The sequence below is a fragment of the Argiope bruennichi genome, chromosome 9 (genome assembly GCF_947563725.1).
Source record: "Argiope bruennichi chromosome 9, qqArgBrue1.1, whole genome shotgun sequence".
Taxonomy (NCBI): Eukaryota; Metazoa; Arthropoda; class Arachnida; order Araneae; family Araneidae; genus Argiope; species Argiope bruennichi.
Window position 1 is genome coordinate 13,661,355 of NC_079159.1, and position 24,024 is coordinate 13,685,378.

The window sequence follows — 24,024 nt, forward strand, 5'->3', positions numbered from 1 at the left end:
CTATAGACATCAACAGCTTTAACACGAATCGTGTTCAAGTCCGAGTCATGAAGGAGCAATTTGGCTCTCTCACAAAATGGAAGGATGTGAGAAGGGCGGGCATTATAAAGTCGACGAAGACCTACTGGCAATGATATTTCGCTCAAAGGATGTTTCGGAACAGATTTCGTTCGAAAATAAAATGTGGCAGACAATTTCTGTCGCCTTAAAGAAAGGGGTAGTTGGTGACATATAATATATAGGCTTTCAACTGGAGATGTCCGGAACGCACCAGAGCAAATGCGCAATGCTGAATGATGGACGGTATCCAATCGCCGCAAAACAGATGAGCGGGCGGAACCATATACCATACATCCATAATCTATCCGGGAGAGAATGATTGCCTGATAAATACGGAGAAGGGAGGTTCGATCGGCCCCCCAAGATGTTTTTGAAAGAACTTTTAGAATATTTAATGATTTCTCACACTTCTTCCGCAAATATAATATATGCGGAAGGAAGGTGAGTTTCCGATCAAGAATTACTCTCAAAAACCGTACTTCATTCACCACAGGAATTTGAATATTCTTAACTCGAATACATGGATCCTGGTGAACGTTTCTTTTCCGACAGAAGTGAATGCAGCTGCTTTTCTCTGGGGAGATAGTGTGGCCATTGTTATTGCACCAAGCTACCACTCTGTTTACTGCGTTTTGCAATTGTCGCTCTATTAGTGCCATGTTACTACCTTGGCATGAGATCTGCAGATCGTCAACATAAAGGGTTCCATTTACAGTTGAAGGCAAATGATTTAAAATTTGGCTAAGATGAATAATAAAAAGTGTGACACTGAGGACACTTCCTTGTGGAACTCCCTCAGCTTGAATAAAATTATTAGAATAAGAGTTACCAACTCGAACTCGAAAAGAACGTTGTGTTAAAAAATTTTGTAAGAATATAGGCAAGTTACCTCTAAAACCTAAATTAAAAAGTGTGGAAAGTATGCCATAGCGCCAGGCACGGTCATACGCTTTCTCTATGTCAAAAAATATTGAAACATGGTGGTTCCTCCTAACAAATGCGTTGCGAATTTGGGTTTCCAATAATATGAGGTTGTCAAAAGTAGACAGACCTCTACGGAAACCACTCTGCAACGGGGAGATGCATCCTTGTTTCTCTAACTCGAAAATTAGACGCCTGTTGACCATACGCTCGAAGGTCTTACAAAGGCAATTTGTAAGAGCAATCGGCCTGTAGTTCAGAGGGACAGATGGTTCTTTGCCAGGTTTTAAAATGGGAATTACAACAGCTTCTCGCCATTGTGAAGGGTATTTCTGCTCAATCCATATTCTGTTAAATAATATCAACAGATTGGAAAGGGAAATGGTATTCAAATGGCGAAGCATGTTATACGTGATTCCATCTGGTCCAGGGCAGGTATCATGAACCTGAGACAAAGCCATGTTTAGTTCATACATCCTGAATTCACAATTATATGGAATGACATCTCGGGTTTTAAAGCGCAAAGGCAACCGTTCCGCGCGATTCTTAATTGCCAGAAAATCAGGGCTGTAAGAATCAGTTGCGGAAACTTGTGCAAACGCTTGGCCAAGAATGTTAGCAACGTCTAATGGGTCCGAATACATCATATAACCAGTTTTTAAAACTGGAATAGAAGTTTCATTATAGATCCCATTAGCAGCCTTTACCTTTTTCCATAAAAGTTTACTGGTAGTAGAGGACGTGATGGATGAAACAAATTTAGTCCATGATTCTCTCTGACTGCGGCGGCGAATGCGACGAGCAAGCGCTTTGGCTTTCTTAAAAGCGACCAAGTTCTCAGTCGTCGGGTACCTTCTAAATAGATTCCATGATTTTTTCTGTTTCTTATGGCTGTCGCGACAGGCTTCATTCCACCACGGTCTACGAAATTTTCTTAGACGTGGGGAAGTTTTTGGAATGGTGGCGTTAGCGGCGTTCATTATAGTATCAATGACATTTTGTAAGGCTTTCGAAATGTCTGCATTACTGACCATGGCCTCATTGATAACTGCTAGTTGGGAAAATGTATTCCAGTCTGCCCGCTGGAATAGGAAACGCGGAGGACAAATAGTCACATCGCCGCTATCAGCGTGGGAGATTATTAGGGGAAAGTGATCGCTATTGTGCAGATCATCCCCTACTGTCAAATTCAACAACGGTAGCAGTTCAGGAGTGCATATAGCTAGGTCTAGACAATGGAAGCTACGTGTGGGCGCATGGAAGTACGTTTGCTCATCATTATTGAGCAGACAGAGACAGTTATTAGCAATAAACTGTTCGATCTGCTGCCCTCGAGAGTTGGTACTATCCGAGCCCCAAAGAATACTATGTCCATTGAAATCGCCGAGTATAATAAATGGCTTAGGGAGCTGTCTCACTAAGGTATCAAGATCCAGTTGACGTATGATATCATGAGGCGGAAGATAAATACAGCAGACTGTGACCAAAGATCGTATATGGACCTGTACAGCCACAGCCTGAAGAGTGGTATGCAAATTGAGAGGTGTGCTCGGATAAAGGTTTGATGTGAAGATGCAGACACCCCCAGAACCATGAGATCCAGTGCCTGCATCTTTCCGGACACAGCTATATCCGCGTAATTTGATGGGAATGGTAGGCGTCAAGAGGGTCTCTTGAACACCAAAACAGATGGGATGAAACCGGTTAATAATTGACTTGATATCCTGAAGTTTGGAACGAAGGCCACGACAATTCCATGAGAGGAAGGTACCCATTAAGAACGTTTTTTTGAAGGAGAATAATTAAAAGCCTTAGTTGGAGTTGCCTCAGATTCGCAACTCATCTCAAGTTCATCTTCATCCTCTGAGGGATGCAATTTAAAATCGGGGCTACTTATTTTGTCCCCAAAGATGGTTGTTAAATCTTTGTGGACAATACTTTTTGCCGCCAGTCCAAGGGCGACTGAATTTCGTGAGGAGGATTTTTTTAGTTTCAATGGGAGATCTACTTGTGATAGGCAACGTTTAGCTAGCTTTAATGTCTGCGAATTCTTTAGTTTTTTCTTTGGACCTTTTCTTGAAATCGAGGGTTCTATTTTATGAATTTCTGGAGTACTTTTAGTAGATTTATCAGTATCTGAATCCGATGTTTTTTCGGGAGGGTTAATTTTAACTGTTTGTTTCACACAATTTTGGCATTTGCAGTTTGTGCAAAAGTTTTTTTGTGCAACTGAAGCATAGCTGACACCAGGAGTAGGTGTCTGAGTTAGAATCCTACGTCTGGCTTCGGGGTATGATAAATTTTCCTTTATTTTGACAGTTGTAACCTGTTTCTCCAGTTTCCAACGTGGGCAAGTTCGAGCATAAGAGGGATGGTCTCCGCCGCAGTTCACGCACTTTTCTTGTGCCGTGCACTGCTGGCTGTCATGCCCTTTTTCAGCACAGCGGGCACAAGTAAGTGTCCCGCGGCAATTAACTTTCGAATGGCCAAAGCGCTGGCACTGGAAGCATCTTAATGGGTATGGTATATACTGGTGAACTGGTAATTTGATATAACCAGCATATATATATTCTGGTAATTTTGGATTGTGAAATGTCAGTATATAATGCTTGGTTGGGAGGAGTTGCCCATCACGACGGATCTTTATTTGGTTGACTTGAGACACACCTTGTTTCTTTAACTCTGCAGATATTTCTTCTAAAGGAACATTAAATAGTTCTCCGCAGGTTATGACACCCTTGGAGAAGTTAAGAGACGAGTGAATACTCACACTAACAGGCATGTGTGCAAGCGCTTTCAATTTTAGAAGGTGGTTCGATTGTTTTTTGGAATCTGTTTCCACCAATAAATCTCCAGAATGCATTTTTTTAATAGATTTTACCTCACCGATGGTCGCAGATATTGCCTTTTCAACAAGAAATGGGGATACAGTATGAAAAGTTTCTTTTTCCGATAGTCGTTTTATCACAAAATATTTGTCAAAGTAATCAAGATTAAAAGAAGATTTAAGTACTTTTTGCCCACTGAAGGGAGATTTTTTGCGGGAGCCCATACGATATTAGATAAGATTCAGGTCCGACGGCACCGCCCACCACGGAGCCCAACGAGGGAAGGCAGCCACCGGCTCTGGCCATTCCCAGCCTCGGAGCTTACCTTGGTGCTAGCCGGAACCTATACGCTCGGAGTTACCCCCGGGGACAGTGACCACCCTTAACGCCAAGCCCAAGGAGTAACCCCTTCGCTTGATCCCTAGCAAACTAACCACTTAGGTGGCTAGCGACCAGCCGATTGATGTACAGGGGACCACAGTACACTACCCGTCTGTCAAATGGGTTGCCACGCACGGCCAACACGTGGGGTTTTGGCTGTCCATGAGAAGCAAGAAGCAAACAGAGCGGCGACAGCTTCTCATGGAGAGCTCCCTCGCTTGCCGTCGAGGGAAGGAAAAACACAGCAGATAGCAGAAGGCGTAGGGGAGTGGAAACGTAAAGGGAGTAAAGATCCCTGGGTACCTCGGGATTGGGACACCCGTACTCACCTATAGTAGGTGAGCCCCTGAGGGGTTCTAAAAAGGTTGACACAATTCGAGTCGTAATGTAGTTATTGCCAAGATTCTTGTAGTTTCTTGAATCTTCAATTTTGTCGCCAACGCCTGATGTCATTGATCTCATTTTCATTCATACCCGTTGGAGCTATCTATAAAACCATCTTCTTTCGCCAGAGGGCTTACTGTGCAGGAAAACAGTGTTACAAATTCGTATTATTATTGATGTTATTTGAGAGCTATGAGGATATTTATCAGACAAAGCAAGTTTTACCAGCACTTTATAACAAATATTTTGTTATGGAAGTAAACGAGAATATCAAGAGAAGAGAATTCCAATTTTTTTGTCAATGAGATATTCAGAATCTTCATCGGAAGAGGAGTTTCTTTTTTCCTGTAAAGTTTCAGATGTTAACAATGTTTAATTGTAGACGTAGTTACTGAATATTCAGCTTAGTTATTTAAACCATGGAAATTTCACTTTCGCTTCTTTCCTGTGCATATTTTTTTCCAAATGTAAGAATTGCAATTAAATTTATTAATCCAAATAATATCTAAATACTTCCTAATTTGTCAAACAAAACAAGCCATTTTTTTCTAGTTACCCAGCAATTGTATCGTAAAATCATCTTATTCATTTTATGTGTATTTCTAAACGCTAATAATGGCAAATACTTGTTCACAATCTTAAAATACAAACCTTCTGAATGATTTATTTATTCCTAAAATGTTTCTTTAAAACCTTCTCATTTTATTCACTTTTTCTTTCAGCCAATGGTTTTCCCGCATTGGTATCCAACCCCTTCTTCTGACATTCCGGGAGTCCGGAACCGAAAAGCCTTACCTCAACCAGCCGGATCCTCTCTTCAAGCATTACCTGACCTCCATGCTCATCATCTATCTCGGCATCACCATTATTCATGTGCTCATATGGTCCAGGTGAACAATTTCTGTGTTCTGAGATTCTCGAGCCATAAAATTCTATTATAATTTCAGTTAAAACGGTGTATTAATTCGTCTAGACTTTTGATGATTATGCAGATTGTTCACTCTAATCATGGCCCATTTGCTCATGTATGCCTATCTCTAACCGTTAGAAATAGACATACATTCAATTGGAAAAGGACATAAAGAATTATATTTTATATTGTTTAAGTCAATATTTAGGATACTAAAAAATTTCCGAATTCTAAATTTTATACGGACCTCGATTCTATTTGTTATATTTAATAAAATATCCTTCACACACCAACATTTTAAACAAAACGTAGCAAACTTCTAAGTCTAAGATCTAGTAGAATCATTAAGTGAATGAAATATCGTTATTTTAAGCCAAATTAGAGGAACTGTGAGAAAAATCTAACAGTTGGGTGATAAATGTTTCTGAATATTCCTGGGAGGCGATGGTCTGGGGGTAACGTCTCGGCTTCGAAGCGGAGGGTTTCAGGTTCAAGAGCCGATTGCCCTGAAAAACCGCCGTAAGAGGATTTGATGCAAGCTTAATACGTCGAAGTGAACTGTTCTTTCATTGGTGCGGTGAAGAAATTTGGAGTGGGGGCACCATATCAGGTGGCATCCTCATTATCTGATGGAGATTCAAAATACCTTTAATTTCACTTTAGAAAGGGCATTAATATAACTAATTTGAACTTGACCAAATCAAATAAAATTCTCGAGTTTAACATTGAAATAATTAAAAAAATTCCTTTAAAATAATGATACTCAAAGATTTATATTTCGAAAGTATCTACGTCATTTAGTGATGAAAAAGTGGAATCTATTTTATTTAATTCTGTTGATATGTCTAACAAGCATTGGAAATTGAATTTACAGTACATATTTATTGATAAAAAAGCAAAAATTATAATTCTTCAAGCCATTTAAAGTATTTTTTCGATTGAAAATATATGCTTATCTGGAATGGTTTAGATATTAACTTTTGAATCAAAGTTAGAGTGGACAGCAAAACTACATAATTAATATTAATGAATATTTAATTAATATATTTTAAGTTCAATATCAAATTTTGCTTCATAATTATTTTAAAAACATATTTTACTTCAATTAAATAAATCAAATGACATCTTTAAGTTACACTTCTTAGGCTATATTTTAAAAAGGCTTCGTATATGATTAATATGCATTTTTCTCTTCAGTACACTTGAGTTCTGGACTACTTACGGCTTCGTTCTTCTACTTATTATTGCTGCATGCGTGTTTGCTTGGGTCGGATACATTTGGCTATATATCAAGGTAAAGATTCTAACAATTTTATTATAGCTTCTTAAAATTAGGATTAATAATGGAAATATAATCTAACATTTCCATGGATTTGAATCTAAAAAATCCTGAAAGCAATAGATAGCTAGTGGATTTACAGTTATAAATGTCTTTGGCAACGTTACTTATTAGCATCAGCTTCTGATACTTCTCGCCCAAGAAGCATACAGCTATTATAAACAATTATTTTGCATGTGTATTCTTTTTCGGAAAAATTATTTATGAAGCTCCAGGGTTTTACTCTTAAATAATTGAAAGATGGAATAACTTAGAAGTATCTGGATATTCTGAAATAACATTGGTTTCAGAAATACGTTTATTCTGCCAATTATAAGGAGATATAAATAGAAACCTGGGCAAACCAGCATCTTGGCAGAGGAAATCCAGATAAACGAACATCCTAACAAGATGGAAATCCTGACAAATTATATTTAAATCCAAGCATTCTAATGGGATTATGTAAATTCTTTTTGAATTAAATATTTAATATCACGGATTGTTAACTTTAATAACCAAATTCTAAAACTAGTCATTACTAAAATACATTTTGTAAAATTTAACAGACAGTCAAACATTAAGGCGAAAAGATATAGCAAATTCATTTGATAATCAGAAACAATACTAAATTATGCATATAAAAAGCAGTCTAAGCAATCATATTTTCTTGGTGACACTTTGTAAACGATACTGTCAGGGATCGAAAATCTGGTTCGAGAATTGTACGGTAAAAAGAGTTTGGTAGTCTTCTTAATGGATAAAGACGCCTTATTCTGCACGAAAATGTAGTTGCAAAAAGCAGCCAAAAAGCACATATGAACAATACTCGCAATAAACAACAGAAAATAGCATCAAATCGATAATGAGTAACTGTAACGGCATAGAACGCACAGAGAGAACTCGCAGAAGAGAGACTTCATAAGCCGCGTTTCTCGAATCGTCTGCTACTCTCAGCTGAACTCAACTGCCAACTCATTACTGACTGATTTCACCTCTGTCACCCGGCTTCCAATGATTTTCGAGACAAGGCACGGAAGTTTCAAGAGGTATCACCAGAACTCGCATCCTAATGAAGTCATCTACAAGATTCCAGTATTTCTAGAATCTTCAATTTTTGGTCAAAATTACCAAACTCGCCGCCAAGTCATCAAGATATTGGCTCTACATCCTTTCAGGATCCGTTAGAATTATCTGTAAAATTATCTTCCTTAACGTGAGACTTACTGAGTTGGGAAATAATATTACGAATGGTGAAGAGATTCTATCCTAAATCCACAATCAAATCGGTCACAACTATCATTATTCTCTTTTTTCTGTTATCTGCTTTCCTGTATTTGATCATTACTCCCCACGAAAGATGCATTCAGGTGTCCTGGATTCTCTCAAGTTATAGCCTAAAAGTTATATTTAATGAGTTGTGAGGAATATGAAATTGAATCGTCCGATAACAATGACTTCTGGTAGATTCACTCAATATCTTTACAGAAAGATGACAATGACATCCTGCTGAATTCGTCCGTTCTGAAAATATCTCGGACAGTGTGGAAAACAACAGGATTGAGAGTAACCATATGGCTTGCCATTTCCAGTATGATTCTGTTTTGCTCCATTGTTGGCTTGGTAAGTGTTTTAACTCCTTTAGGCATTGTGGCTCATTTCCTGAATTTTCAAAGTATTAATTACATTTTTAGCAAACACTTTTTTAAACAATAAAGAAAGCATATTTTTAAAGCCTAAAAATATACTTTCTTCATGAAGTTGTTTAAACCTGAACCAAAAGGCATTCCATAATTTAAGCTCTAACTCTTTTTTCTCTTTTCAGTACTATTTAACTACAGTTTCGGAAATTTCTCCGTGAGTCAATCACGCATTGAGCTGCTGTATTTTTAAACAAATAAAATTAGATTAAATCATTCACAGACATTATAATTTGTTACAAAAATTATATGGAATCCTAAACAGCTCGAGTGTACTCATTCAATCAAGGCAACGATTCTCAAGGTAGTGTAGTAAATAGTTTATAAGCCAGTTAACAGCTACGATACGCGAGCAATTGCTTTTGTATTGTGGTCATGTTACTCGGCTGCGAATCACAAGGTCCCAGATTCTATCATCGCTCGTATCAATCCGCCACAGTAGAATATCATTTAACTATTTAAAATAAATTGATGGTTTGCTTGTTCACACTGACTTCATATTTGATTTTTTTAATCTCTGAAAATGTAACTTTTTTGTTGGTTTATCTTTTTTAGAATTTGTTTATCTTGATTTATTAAATAGGCAGTTAAATGTGTTCAAGAAACGCGCTGATGTTCGGAAATTAAATAGTTAGCAAAGTTTTAATTTTTTTTGCCGGAAGTTACTGAAAAAAATCAGGAATTTTCGTGAATATAATTTATCTCAAATATCACCAAAAGGCGATGTTCCAGGTTCAAAAGAAAGTCAGCATGAAAAGAAACCATTGAAGACTTTATGATCATTATTCTACATTATAGAGAACATTATTGAAAAGGAAATTTTATCCAACCGAAGCATCACTGGAAACGTATGTCTATGGAAAAAAATTAATGCATTGAAATCTTACAAAAAATTATGACCATGCTTAATAAAATTGACTTTATCTAGAACAGCTTTAGGTTTATCCAAAATAATATTCCATCGGATAGATCATGTTTTCATTTTATTTAGGGAAAATTTTGCTTACCGTATTTTTGCAACCCCCGGGGGGGACACCTCGAAGTGAGGATGAGACGCTTCCGGCATGGTGGTTGGATCTCGCCATCCTGGAGGGTACACAAATAGGTGGGGGATCTGACTCCTCCCATCGATGACGGGACGTACTTCCTTCGGGGAGGGTTGGACCGTGGCCGGTGATGACCCTTAGGACCCAACCACAATTCCCGCCAGTGTTGCTGTTGCGGCGGTCCGGTCATTCAGTTTTATGATTTAAATCCGTGTGCTTTCGTAGCTGGTCGGAGAGTCAGATGGCTGACTTACCGTATTTTTGCATTGGATGCCCCCCCCCTTAAAAAAGTAGACAGCTATTTCGCCGAAATTCAGTATATGCGATGTCTTCCTGAGGGTCCATTTAAACGATTAAATGTAACGAAAAGTCGTGGTGTTTGAGATAATTATGAGTCAAGGGTACGTAATCATTCTAATGGAAAGATCATCCATATTGTTTTCTGCTATGTTATTACTGGCAAATGTTGATATCACGAGAATATTTTCTTCTGGTTTCCAGCAATCTCTTTTATGACCAAAACCTATGTAACACAGAAATCGCTTTTATTACATATTGTCGAATGGCATCAGCGAGATGTAAACAAATCACTATACGAAGTTTTCGCACTGTTTCATTGAATGTTCTCACAGCCATACTTAATTCAACACTTTGCTGATTAATAAAGCTGTAAAATATTATTGGAAATACTCTGTTGAAGTCTCACCAAAGATTTTATTCGCTCAGAGAAAAGAAGACGTAAAAGAAATTTAAAAAATGGACATCAAAACAAAATTTAATTGAACGCGAAATTAGATTTTGCCATTGACTGACGGGTAATAGCTATGAATTATGGAAATTGATTATCATTATCTTCTAAAACTATTATCTCACAAAAGTGGTTTGAGCATTATCTTAAAACTTTAATAAATTAAAATTATATATATATATATATATATATATATATATATATATATATATATATATATATATACTACTACTATTATAAATGTGAAAGTTTGGATGGATGGATGGATGTTTGTTAGTCAATCACGCCAGAAAGGCTGAACAAAATTGGATGAAATTTAGCTGGGAGATAGATTATAGCCTGGAATAGAACATAGGCTACTATTTATTCCGTTTCATTGAGTGGTTAATTGTTTATTAATTAAAAACTAACTTTCCCGCCAAAAATCGCCAAATGAGTAAAGCTTCAGGGATTTTTTTTCCCACGCCAATGAGATTACGCTTAACAAGATTTTGACTATTATTTCAAAAGATTCTGTTTATTTTCTTAGTATTCGATACATTTAAAATTAAACATTGTTAATGAATCGATCTTTCGGATTCATTCTGAAGTACTTTTGAATTAAAATAAAACAGAATAAAGGAAATTAAAAATTTATAATCTACATAGCGTTACCCCAACTGGCGTAGAAAATTCATACATTTGTGTTACTCCAATTGGCGTTGAAAATTCACGCATGCGCAGGAGTAACAAAAGATAAAGCCATTGATGCTATAAATTCCAATCTATTTCCACTCGTACGAAGTCGCGGGTAAAAGCTAGTATATATATATATATATGTGTGTGTGTGTGTGTGTGTGTGTGTGTGTACTTTTAATAAATTTTAAAAATATCATACATAATTTGTAGTAATTAATTTTAATTTTATGATGAAATTCAAACTATTAAAACTTTTACCAGTGCTAAAATTAAGATTTAAAAAAAATACTTCCTTTTGGACATAATTGAAGTAGGATTTTTAGTTTTACTTTTATTTCGTTGCATATATACCTTTTTAATTTGTTCGGATTATAATTTGTTAATATTTATTTAGCTAAATTCATGTTTCTTATTTTTCGACCTTATCAAATAACAAGGTGATTTTTTTTTTAAATATGAATTTCGACTGATATTTAACAGCTTAAAATGTCAAAAATTTTAGCAAACCAGCTGACCATCAAAGACGATTAATTAAAAATAGTAATATAAAAATAATAATAAAACTTGTTAAAAATGTGTCAAAATATGAAACTAAATTGATCATTTTATAAGAAAAAAGAGCCTCATAATGTGTACTGCCTAGGACCACAAAGTTCCTAAATTCTACAAGAGATAAATTTCGAAGAATTGTTTTAGAACGATTATTCGATATTTAAACAATTGAAACAATTGTTCTATATTTGAAATCTATTTACAATTATTATTTATTACAATTCCAGTCTATTGACAATGGTTCTATATTATAATCACTGTTTACAAAATCCCTACTCCTACATCCATTCTTAAACAACCAGACTACAAAAACCCAAGCAAATGAAGTCATTATACTATTCGATAAATCAGAGAAAGCAGCGCACAAAATGAGGTTTTTAAACAGTCCAAGTGCTTCAGGTGAAAGTGATAGCTTCAAGGCCATTCAGTCATGACGAGGAGCAGCCGCAAACAACAAAATGGGATTCCTGCATAACGGAAGAATACAATTCTTTGCAAAGGGCTCGGAGTCAAAGAAAACATCACGAGCAGCGTGATTTAGGACTCATTAACTTCCACAATCAACGAACGTGAACTCAGGGAAGTATGCGAAAACACCTTTCAGCTTTGCAAGGACGAGAGCACATGCACTTTCACAATGTGAAGCGACGGTTCAGAAAACGAATTTCACTTTGATAGAAGTGAAACACGCCTTCAAGATAGCGACAATAAAGGAAGAAATATGAAAAAGCGCATGATTTGAAATAAAGTTGTGTTACGCGAAATAAAATAAGTTTTAACGCAGTCATTTCGTAAACCGGCATATTATCTGTAAAAAGCGTCGTGCTTGTTGACAAGGATGAACAAGGCAGATTATTAGATGTACCAAATTTGGCTCCTAGTTACTTTGTGGTTAGTATTCACACTAAAAAAAGAGGTTTTTCCATTTTGTTTTAACTTTCTCGTGCACGTAGTATAAGAGAAAGTGTAATAATAATATTAATAATAATAAAAATCGAACTCGAGATTTTGACGAATCTCCACATTTTAGACCTCTCTCAATTCGAAAAATTCATTTTCGGAAAAGATGTCCATCTGTCTGTCCGTGACAAAGATAACTTAAAAAAGTTTTGATCTTGATTGTTGAAATTTGGTATGTGATCTTCACACCAAATTTGCAGATTTCTATCAAATTTTGAATTAAATTTTGTTCTGAGGATGTCTGTCTGTCCGGTTGTTCGAATATAAGTGAAAAGGATAACTACGAAACAAAGACATCTAGGCAGATAAGATTCGGGACACATATAACATCTATAATATAGGCACCTCTCAAATTTTGAGCCAAAACAAATAACAGGTTTGACTGTCTGTCGGTCTGTATTTTCGGAAACATAGAAAAACAATTATTGTAGCAGTTGCATTACTTTTACTAGATTACTTTTATCTTCTACTACTTACTTATCTTCTACTAGATACTAGATGGCGATGCCTGATTAGGCCATCCCATATGTCATCCCATAGTGCATTGCGACTGTAATTGGAATGAGATGTGATGCTGAACTGTGAAACCGCGAGCGTGAATGTCTTGTCTTTGTGTTTGTGCTTGTTTAGTGTGTAAATGTGATTATTAAAAGAAATGTTCCTAAAAACATTCGTCCTGTTGCTTCCTGCATGGATCATAATAATCTACATACCACCATATAATTAAAAAACTCAGTGACTTAAACATATCAAATTAGTTACAGAATTTTTTGATTACAAGTGCAGTTGTGTGTCAAATCTTTGTTTCAATCGATTGAGAAAAGCGTTTCTAAAGCAATCATTCCATTTTCTGATACTATTAACAGCATGCAGGAATAAATCGCCAAAAAACTCGCCAAGGATGACACAATAGATTCAGTAAAAATGTTAAATTTAGAGCAAAAAGTAAATATTTCGCAACTATTGGATGCCGATAGATTACAAGGCTTTTTCTGGGATAAAAAAAACTTTTATTAGGGAATATGCGAGAAAGGTTTGGGGAGACTTCACCCACTAGTTTTTAATTGAAAACTCAGTTAAATTTTGACATTTGTCCATTATAACTTTCCAGCATATTATTGAACAAAAGCCATTTTTGTACCTCTTAAAAATTTAAAAAATAAATTTTCCAGTGATGCCGCTTTTGCGGAAAGGAAAGTTTTTATGAGGAATCATATTAAGAAGAGTCAAAAGTTTTAACAACAACATTTATTTTAAAAAATAACCTTAAAACTTCACCATAACAAAAACAAGACTCCTCTAAGAGACTCGTGCTGCAGAGCGCCGTGAAAAGGCTGGCGCGAGTTTTTTTTTTAATGGAACAAAGGTGGTGTTGCCACAAGCTTGACAAATGCTTGAAATACACATACACACACAAACCATCGTGAATTGCCGTACCACACTGCAATATTAAGAGGAAAAAGAATATGTATGGATCTCGTAGGGCGAATTGCTTAAATTTTTATTTTTGATTAACTATTACAATTTTTGTGAATAAGGGAAATATAACCCAATTATTTGAAAATAGTTACCGATTGTATCAGTAAATTGTATCAGTGGTTTTATTTATGAATACATTCATATGTAAATGTATCCAGACCAGTGTAAAGTTTATATATCCATTTAGACAAAATCCACTGAATATTTTATATTACCAACCGATTCAATTTGCTAGCGCTTTTATTTAAGTTCTCTTTTTTCCCTTTTATAAATATGAGATTCTGCAACATATTTTTCAGATGTTTGCTGGTTATTACAGAGTTTTAAAATTTTGTATCATTTTGTGTTACCGATGACAATAAGATATTTAAAGCTGGAGAGCAGTCATTGCAAAGAAAGCAGCAAAATAATGTCACGTAGATGAAGTGAATGTAGCAAGTCCAAGAGAAATGAACACACTCAAGATCAACTGAAGAGTTTTAATACCAATCTAACCGATTGGGAAACTATTTATATACAGAAGATTATTCAAGAACCTTCTAGAATTTGAAGGCCCGCAGAAAAGAAGTCCCGCAGAAAATTAGGAATTTACATAAATAACATATTAGAATAATTAACATAAATTTGCATATTTAACATAAGTCTGACATAAAGCAAATTGAAATTAAAAATCAATCTTTAACTGTTCGCCTCGCTTGTATTTGAACCCGCGACCTTCCGCTCCGCTATGAAGTGCATCGCTCAGCCGACTAAGCCATCGGCGCTTGGTCGGAAGGAGCAATTTTCGCTACATTTCCCCCTCCTTAGGAGGAAGCAGCGTCCCGCTGCAATCTGGTGTAGCTCCTTGTAACAGGTCTCCTGGGAATATCAGGCATCCCTCCATCAACAAATTGTCTTCTTGGATCAAGATAGGGTTTTAGTCGTAGTACATGGACAACGTCCTTTGAACTTCGTCGCCCTCTATTTCGTTCCAAACTTTCTACTTCATACGTCACGTCAGATAGTCGTCGTGTTACTTGATAAGGTCCGAAGTAGCGCCTTAAGAGCTTTTCGGATAATCCCACCTTTCGAACTGGGGTGAACACCCAGACTAAATCCCCGATATTGTAGCTGACAGGTCGATGTCTCTCATCATATCGGCGCTTATCTGTAACTTGTGCTTCGCGGATGTGAAGTTTTGCAAGCTGCCTAGCTTCTTCAGCCTTGGTAATCAGATGATGCACATAACTATCGTCGGAAGTTTCGGCATTAGAAGGGAAAATTGCGTCAAGAGGAGTCTGGATTTCTCTACCGTGAACAAGAAAGAATGGACTAAATCCCGTGGTGTCTTGTTTTGCTGAATTGTAGGCAAAAGTCACAAAGGGCAAAATGGTATCCCAATTTCTTTGTTCAACGTCTACGTACATAGATAGCATGTCTGCCAATGTCCTGTTGAATCTTTCTGTCAACCCATTGGTCTGTGGATGGTAGGCGGTTGTCAGAAGATGTGACGTCTGGCATAACTGATTGATGTCTTTAACAATGTTGGCTAAAAAGTTACGTCCTCGATCACTTATCATTTCCTTGGGAGCCCCGTGCTTCAGTACAATTTCTTCAACTATGAATTTCGCAATTTCGGCGGCCTCAGCGGTTGGTACTGCTTTTGTGACTGTGAATCTGGTTAGGTAATCCGTGCAAACAATAATCCACCTATTCCCATTTCGGGTAACTGGAAAGCGTCCAAGTAGATCTATTCCAATTTTGATAAACGGTATGTCAGGAGGTTTTATTGGATGGAGCTGCCCCGGTGGTAATTGTGGTGGTGATTTTCGTCTTTGGCATTCTCGACAGTGTGATACATATCTACGTATGCTCCCATACAACCCTGGCCAAAAGTATTTCCTCTTTATTCTGTCATATGTTTTGGCAAAACCGAGATGACCGGCGGTAGGAGCATCGTGAAGGCTTCTTAGTACATCGCTACGAAGCTGCTTTGGTACCACCAAAAGCCATTGCTGTCCCATCGGATCATAGTTTCTTTTATACAGTATACCACTTCTCATTTGATAATTTTGGTACGCTTCACCTCTCTTGAGGATTGCTATGATGGTCTTCAATTGTTTATCCTTTCGTTGCTCTTTTGCGTAATCTGCGATAGCTGCAAGGAAGGGGATTTCGTCATTGCTCTCAGCTGTTGGTTCAACGAGGGGCTTCCTTGACAGAGAATCCGCATCAGAATGTTTGCGGCCACTCCTGTACGTAATATTGATGTCGTATTCTTGTAACCTAAGAGCCCACCGAGCCAGTCTTCCTGAAGGATCCTTAACTTTGGCCAACCAACACAAAGAGTGGTGATCCGTAACTACTGTGAAAGGTTTTCCATACAAATAAGGCCTGAATTTACTGATAGCCCAGATCACGGCAAGGCATTCCTTTTCGGTTGTAGAATAATTTATTTCAGCTGCAGTAAGTGACATAGATGCATAGGCTATGGGTCTCTCTGTGCCACCCTGGATCTGCACCAGCACTGCGCATATTCCATACCCACTAGCGTCCGAGTGAATCCTTGTTTCCGCGTCCGGAAGAAAATGTCCCAGAACGGGGCCACTGGTCAGTAATTTTTTGAGTGTTGAAAAAGATTCCCTCTGTGACGAATTCCAGAAAAATTTTGCATCTTTCTTTAATAAGTCATGCAGGGGTTTTGCGATGTCAGCGAAATTTTTGATGAATCGTCGATAGTATGAGCATAGGCCTAGAAAACTTCGGACATCAGCGATATTTTCTGGGGTCGGGAACTTTTCTACGGCTACGATTTTCTGTGGATCCAGATAGATTCCATCTTGCTCAACTAGGTGTCCCAGTATCGTTAGTTTCTTTTTGCCAAATGAACATTTCTTCGAATTTAGCGTCAGTCCCGCTCCCTGGATACACTTCAGAACTTTCCTCAAGCGTATTTGATGTTCTTGGAAATTCGGTGCGTACACGATGATATCGTCTAGATAGCAAAGACAAATATTCCACTTTAGGCCCCTTAGCACCGTGTCCATCATCCGTTCGAAAGTAGCAGGGGCGTTGCATAGCGCAAATGGCATGACTTTAAATTCATAAAGACCATCTGATGTCACGAAGGCTGTCTTTTCTCTATCTTTGTCCTCAACCTCTATTTGCCAATAGCCTGACTTCAGATCCATCATGGAGAAAATCTTTGCACCGGCTAGACAGTCCAAGGCGTCATCGATGCGAGGTAATGGATATACATCCTTTTTGGTTATCTTGTTCAATCTTCTATAATCGACACAAAATCGCCATTCGCCATTTTTCTTCTTCACAAGGACGACTGGAGATGACCATGGGCTGTCTGACGGCTGTATCACGTCTTCTTTCAGCATCCGCTGGACCTCCTCGGCAATCGCGCGTCTTTCAATGGCTGATACACGGTACGGTCTTTGCTTGATTGGTGAGTTGTCACCTGTATCGATCTTATGTTTCACGGAACTGCATCCAGATTTTCTCAATGTCCCCTTAAAATCAAAAATGTCACTAAATTCTTCTAGTAGACTCAACAGCTCTTCTTTTTCAGTAGTTGTTAGATCAGAATCGAGAATTTCTCTTAACTTTTCTCGTGTTGCTCTTTTTCTGGATTTGTGTCCCTGTGAACTTTCTCGCTCTTTATCACTCAAGGAGCAGATTGCGTCATTAGCTATTGTCGTTAAGCACCCTATATTCATTCCTTTCGGAATCAATTGAGTTCGTCGGGAACAGTTTGTTATCCACACCTTACAATAGCCATTCTCAATGTCGACAATCGAGGCTGGTATAGATAACTCCTTTTCGTACCTCAGAATTGCACTACCAACAATCATAACTCCATCTGCTTCCTGCACTTGCGAATTCAAAGCACATATTTGTCTTGTTGAGTTAGATTCAATTAAGTAATCAGATGCGGCAATCAAAGAGCAATCCGATTCCTTTGAACCCGAGTTGTACGGAATGATTTCGGCAAGTTGGAGCTCTTGGTTTCCACAATCGATAACGGCATCGGTTGCACGGAAAAAGTTCCAGCCAAGTATTATTTGATGGCTACACTGAGGAAACACGAGAAATTCAAACGGCTTCACGGTCCCGTTCAAGTACATTTTTAATACACAGCGTCCAGAGGCGGCTACAGTTTTACCACAAGCAGTTTTCAGTATAGGTCCATTCTCAATAAACATAGGGGCATTCAATCGTCGGCGTAATTCTTCAGATATGACGGAATAATCGGCACCAGAATCAACGAGGGCTTTTACGCATTGTCCATTTGCGACGATATAGGTGGTGTTCTCTTTTAACTTCGCTGTGGTGTACGTCGGAGGATTTTCTTCCACTGCGGCCTTACCTCCTGTACAGGTCGCCCGAGTTAGTTTTCCTCAGCGAGTCGGCGCGGAGAAAGACTGGAACGGCGTGCTGGTGATTGCGACTCTCGGCGGTTGAGGGAACGTCGTGGATAAGGTGAACTGCTTCTTATTCTGGAAGAAGTAGGCTGTGCGTAGTCGTCGTCGTAGCTAGCAAGGGAGTCAGCATACACATCTCGACGGGGGTTAATAGTTCTAGTGGCTCGTGCATTTTGAAATATTCGACGTCTCTCCCGGCAGTACCTTAGCACATGCCCTGGGCGTCCGCAACGATAGCAAAGGGGCACATTATTATCAGTTCTCCATAAGTCTGTTCTACGTTGAGGAGTGGGTCTGTTGGTGGTTTCACGTCTTGCCTGTGGCCTGGTTGGAACCGAACGTTGGGGAGTCGTCTTGTCTCTCCTTGCACCTGTAATTGGTGCTAGAGCCTCCATAACCTCTTCCTGGATCACAGATGCAATATCACGTGGTTTCTCAGTTTCATTGTCTGTGTAGTCCTGTACTTCCGGCGTGATCTTTTGAAGCTCCTCCCTGACGATGGTGCGTACCAATGATCGGAGATAATCGGCATCCGTTTCCGTCGACACCGCAGAGACATTAGGTAGTCTCTGAAATCGTGGTCGAACGATGCGTCTTCGGCGAAGGCTCTCTATGTGACGGCATCGTTTTACGAAAGCGTCCGTAGTCTCATATTCTTGAGACGATAAAATCTGGTACAAGTCCTCTGCAATGCCCTTCATGAGATGGGCCACTTTCTCGTCTTCAGCCATAGAGGGGTTAACTTTCCGGCAAAGAGAAAGGACATCTTGAATGTAAGATTCAGATGACTCACCAATTCGCTGCGCACGGGTGAGTAGCTGGCTTTCAGCCTGGCGCTTTATATCAGCCGCACGACAAAATGTGTTTTTCAACGAATTCCGAAAAACAGTCCAATCAGTGAAAGTGTCTTCGTTGTTATCGAACCATTGTCGGGCTGTTCCGGCGAGGTAAAAGATGACGTTCGCCAAGCACATTTGGTCATCCCAGCGATTGTAGTTCGCTATTCTATCAAAATCCTTGAGCCACCGGTTAGCGTCTTCCTGGTTGTCTCCAGAGAAAATACAAGGGCTTCTGGGGAGCTGGTAGGTCAAAACTGGAACTGGTGCAATGTTGCTCGGAGCAGAACTGGCCCCAGCTGAGAATTTCTGATCGGCTTCTCCTCCTTCAACCATTTTCCTTAATTGTCTAGTCGGATCCGGTAGAAGACCAAATTCAGGATCGAGTCCTTGAATACGTCGGCTTTGGCGTAACTCTTCCGTTGTCGTACCCGGCGCCTCCACCAAACTGTCACGTAGATGAAGTGAATGTAGCAAGTCCAAGAGAAATGAACACACTCAAGATCAACTGAAGAGTTTTAATACCAATCTAACCGATTGGGAAACTATTTATATACAGAAGATTATTCAAGAACCTTCTAGAATTTGAAGGCCCGCAGAAAAGAAGTCCCGCAGAAAATTAGGAATTTACATAAATAACATATTAGAATAATTAACATAAATTTGCATATTTAACATAAGTCTGACATAAAGCAAATTGAAATTAAAAATCAATCTTTAACTGTTCGCCTCGCTTGTATTTGAACCCGCGACCTTCCGCTCCGCTATGAAGTGCGTCGCTCAGCCGACTAAGCCATCGGCGCTTGGTCGGAAGGAGCAATTTTCGCTACAATAATAATAATATTTTTTTTGTTTCATTACTGTATTTGCATACCTTTTACAATGACATTAATTTATTCACTAAATGAGTTTTAAATATACTGTAATTTAGTACTTAGTTCGAAACATCGTCGTCTTTTTTTACTGAAATTGACTTCATCAGCTATTGCATTCTATGCATAATGGTTTTTTGTTGTTGTTGTTTTAAATAATTTGCAGAAAAAAAAAGAACATTATTTCTTTTAATAATAAAGAGGGATGCGTATGTATGTGCGCGTGAGCCCGCCCACGCATGTGCGTGTCTGTATTGACATTCTATTGGCCAGATCGTTTGACCTACGCCCACCAAATTTGGCATATCTATACCTTGAGAAAGGTTAGGAATGTGCATCGCGGAGCGAGTTTTTTGAACTTTAAATTGATTAAAAAGTAAGCGAAATTTTAGCGAATTTGGGGTTATTTTGAAAAATGCAATTGCACAATAAATTTTACACTGTTTCAAAATTTATTACATTGTCTTTTTTATAATACCAATCTAATAATTATGTAAATTTTTGCTGAATTTTGGCAATTTTTAATAAATATTTTTTTAACATGATTTCAAATAATATATTATGTTACTGTCCTGAAATTCAAACCGATTTCACCCGTTCATCAAATGCTTAATCGTATGATTTTATTCCATTATTGAAAATTAAAGAAGAAGGATTTTAATATCTATGTAGTGTAAAGACAAATAAAAAAAAGTGAAGTTACAATATCACGAAATTTAGAAGACAGATGAATTGAATATTTACCTTTTTAATAGCGCTATGACGTTATCAGACTGTCTCCGTTGGAAAGGTTCATATACATCTATAAGTAGAACTTAACAAAAGAATTAAAATAACACGACTTTATTATCAGATAACTTTGCACAATCATGAACATGATGTTATGAAAAACGATTTATCAGAAATCAAACATAATCAGTGCTTTCGGCGAAAAAGCAATCGCCTGAGGCGACTAGCTATATAAATAAAAATGCGTGATCATTTTATAAAATGAAAGCAAAAATTCCATTTCGGAATTAATTTTTTAAAAAAGCAATTTTCTTTTTTTCCCCATCAATATGGACAAAAACATGCGAAATTGCGATGAAGACATTATGAAATAACAAAATTGTTTTGAGTTTTATTAAAATAAAAGGAGTCGTTACAAACTGTGAGTAATATTACTTGAAAAGTTATTTTTCAATGGAAATTGAAATGGGTGTATTTAATTGCTTACATTTTAGAATTTGAAAGTGCAAAAATGGCTTTTGGTAATATGTTCCATAATGACTGAAGATCAAAATTTCAGTTTTGATTAATTTTTAACAGATCAATATTTTATTGATATTTTGAAAATTCTTTTTTTTTTTTTTCCTAAGCTAACGGATTTTTTATTCTCAAGAAGTGACTGCACGCCGAATTTTATAGCTCTAGATCCAATGGTTTTCTTGCGAAGAGTGTTAAGTGATTTTTACTTTTCGTGTGCCGAGACAAAATACTATAATCGTCAAAAAAATTGGAATTCGAGATTTTGACGAATCTCCATGTTTCAAATCTTCCTGAGTCAGAAAAATACATTTTTAGAACTATATTTGTCTGTCTGTCCGTTTGTGAACAAGAAAAAATGAAACAGGAACAAAAAATGTTTTGAATGAGACAGGTGAAATTTTGTATATGATTTCTACTCAACATTTTTACATTTCTATAAGATTTTAAATGATGCACATTCAGAAGAAGTCCAAATAAGATTAACATGGTAACTACAAATCGAATAGGATTAGATGAATAAAGTCTGATGTACTGATATAAAGTCAAAAGAATAAATATGTTTCAAATTGATACCCGAATCCGTTGAAGAATGGATCGTCTGCCAGTTTGTACTTTCACAATTAGTAAACACAATAATTTAAAAACGCGATGGCTTAAATAAATGAAATCTGGTATATGATTTTGTGATTACAATCGTAAACTGTGTCCAAATTTGGTTTTAATTCCTGGAAAAAAATGAGTTTGAAATATACATCGAGTTTCTTGCACTTACGTTTCAACTATATTTCAGCGATTAATCGTCAAATATGCTACGATAATAGGTTCTTTCGCCAATGGTATGCGATTAATTATACACAAGTATATTTATTAGAAAGAATGTAAAAAAGTTCCGGCTTTCATCACACTAAGTATGTCAGTCTGAATTATTATCATACTGAAAAAGAAAATATTCCCTGCAGTTTCTCTTCAATTGATTTTTCTTGAAATATCTGTAAATAAACATCTGGATTTTGAAGAAAGATTTTAAAAGTCCACGCGTGTTTTTTACTTTATTTCCAGAATGAATGTCTAGACAGTAGCTTCTTCCAGCCTTTTCAACATCATAATAACACACTTGGGAATGTTACGCACATAGCCGATGATACAAAGATTCCGAATTGTGAATATCCTTGGGTAAGTTCAATGGTTGGCTTTCAGAATTTTCACCATGTTTTATAGAAGATTACAGAAATGCTTAATTAAATGATAAAGAATGTCATGGCAACTAAATGACTCTTAAACAAATTAATTATTTTTATTTTACTTAAGTTTTATATATATATATATATATATATATATATATATATATATATATATAAACTAAAATTTGTATATACAATACAAATTATTCTTAATATTCTTATCATAAATTTGCCCACATTAAATTATTCTAAAATTTTCTAGCATTTCCTGATCCAAATCCCATTTTTTATTTAATTATATCTAACACGCTCTCTAAAAAATTGCTAACTCTTTACTTCTCACACTGCTAGCGAAGGGATAAAATTCTTTAACCCCAACCACATAACTTCCTAAGAAACTTGATATTCCTATTCCTAAATCCCCAGTCCCACATGGAAGGGGCACCTCGTAATTGAGGATGAGAAGTTTCTGCTATGGTGGTTGGTTCTCGCCACCTATGTGGTTTTCGCCACCTATGTGGGTACAGGAAAAGGTGGGAGGTCTGGCTCCTCCCATCGATTACAGGACGTACTTCTTTAAGGAAGTGTCGTACCGTGGCCGGTGATGGCCATTAGGACTCAGTCGCCAGAGTTGCTGTTGCGGCGGTCCGGTCATTCAAGTTTTTCCGTGTGCCTACCTACGGGTCGGAGCAGCCAGTCTATGATTCCTAACTCTACACATGTCAAAGAAATTCCTATCAGAATCTCTTAGGAAAAGCTTCACACACTTTCTGAATTCGAAAGGGTGTGCTTTTCACCGATCACGCAAACCATACCTTCCCGTGGAAAAAATATATTCAAGGTTCTGTAAAAGTGTCTTCTTCTTATTGGCCTGATTACTTCAAGTTATATAATTTGTCCGTATCCATTATTGCTCTTTACTGCCTGTTGCGGTGCACATGCCACTAAAGAATCCTTACTTTCTTCTATAATAAATGTATCAGCAAAGCCTTTCCTTTCTTCTTCTCACCCATTCATCAATCACTGTCAAAACCTAGTGGCATATCGTCATCAATACCTCTTTCGAAAGAATGAATTTGAATCATGCACATATCAATATCAGATATTAACTTTGGAGCATGTGTGCGATTCAAGTACTCAATTTCATTCTGGAAGAAAAGAGTTAGTTCACTAGCTGCTTCAGGTACAAAACTATAAGATACAATCGATATCAACGACGATAGGTAGGAGGTAAGAGGTATTGCAAAATTGCTATCATCCCATTCCTATTTCAAACATCATAACCATATCCATTAAAGAATACTCTCTGTCCTCTTTTCACTCATTCGTCAATCACTGTTGAAACGCAGGCACTGGCACATCGTCATCAATACTTCTTTCGAAGGAATTAATCGAAATCGTATTGGTATCGATATCAAGTACTAATCTCTGAGCATGTGTGAGAATTCATATTCACTAAGTACCCAATTTCATTTTTGCGTTAAAAGAAACGGTTACTGGCTGTATCAACTAA

The 24,024-nt window shown here is 37.3% G+C and overlaps 1 protein-coding gene across 3 annotated transcripts in view; it reads left to right on the forward strand.

The window, feature by feature from the left end:
• The window catches only part of LOC129984531 (adenylate cyclase type 2-like), a 126,587-nt gene that overhangs the window by 77,329 nt on the left and 25,234 nt on the right, over positions 1 to 24,024 (forward strand). For all 3 annotated transcript variants that reach the window (XR_008785498.1, XM_056094432.1, XM_056094433.1), the window contains 4 exons: positions 5,297 to 5,464; positions 6,682 to 6,778; positions 8,288 to 8,422; positions 22,390 to 22,503. Coding sequence is in view for 2 of the 3 variants with exons in the window: in XM_056094432.1 (XP_055950407.1) it covers positions 5,297 to 5,464; positions 6,682 to 6,778; positions 8,288 to 8,422; positions 22,390 to 22,503 (514 nt within the window). In the remaining variant the exon portion in view is untranslated. The remainder of the gene's footprint in view (positions 1 to 5,296; positions 5,465 to 6,681; positions 6,779 to 8,287; positions 8,423 to 22,389; positions 22,504 to 24,024) is intronic.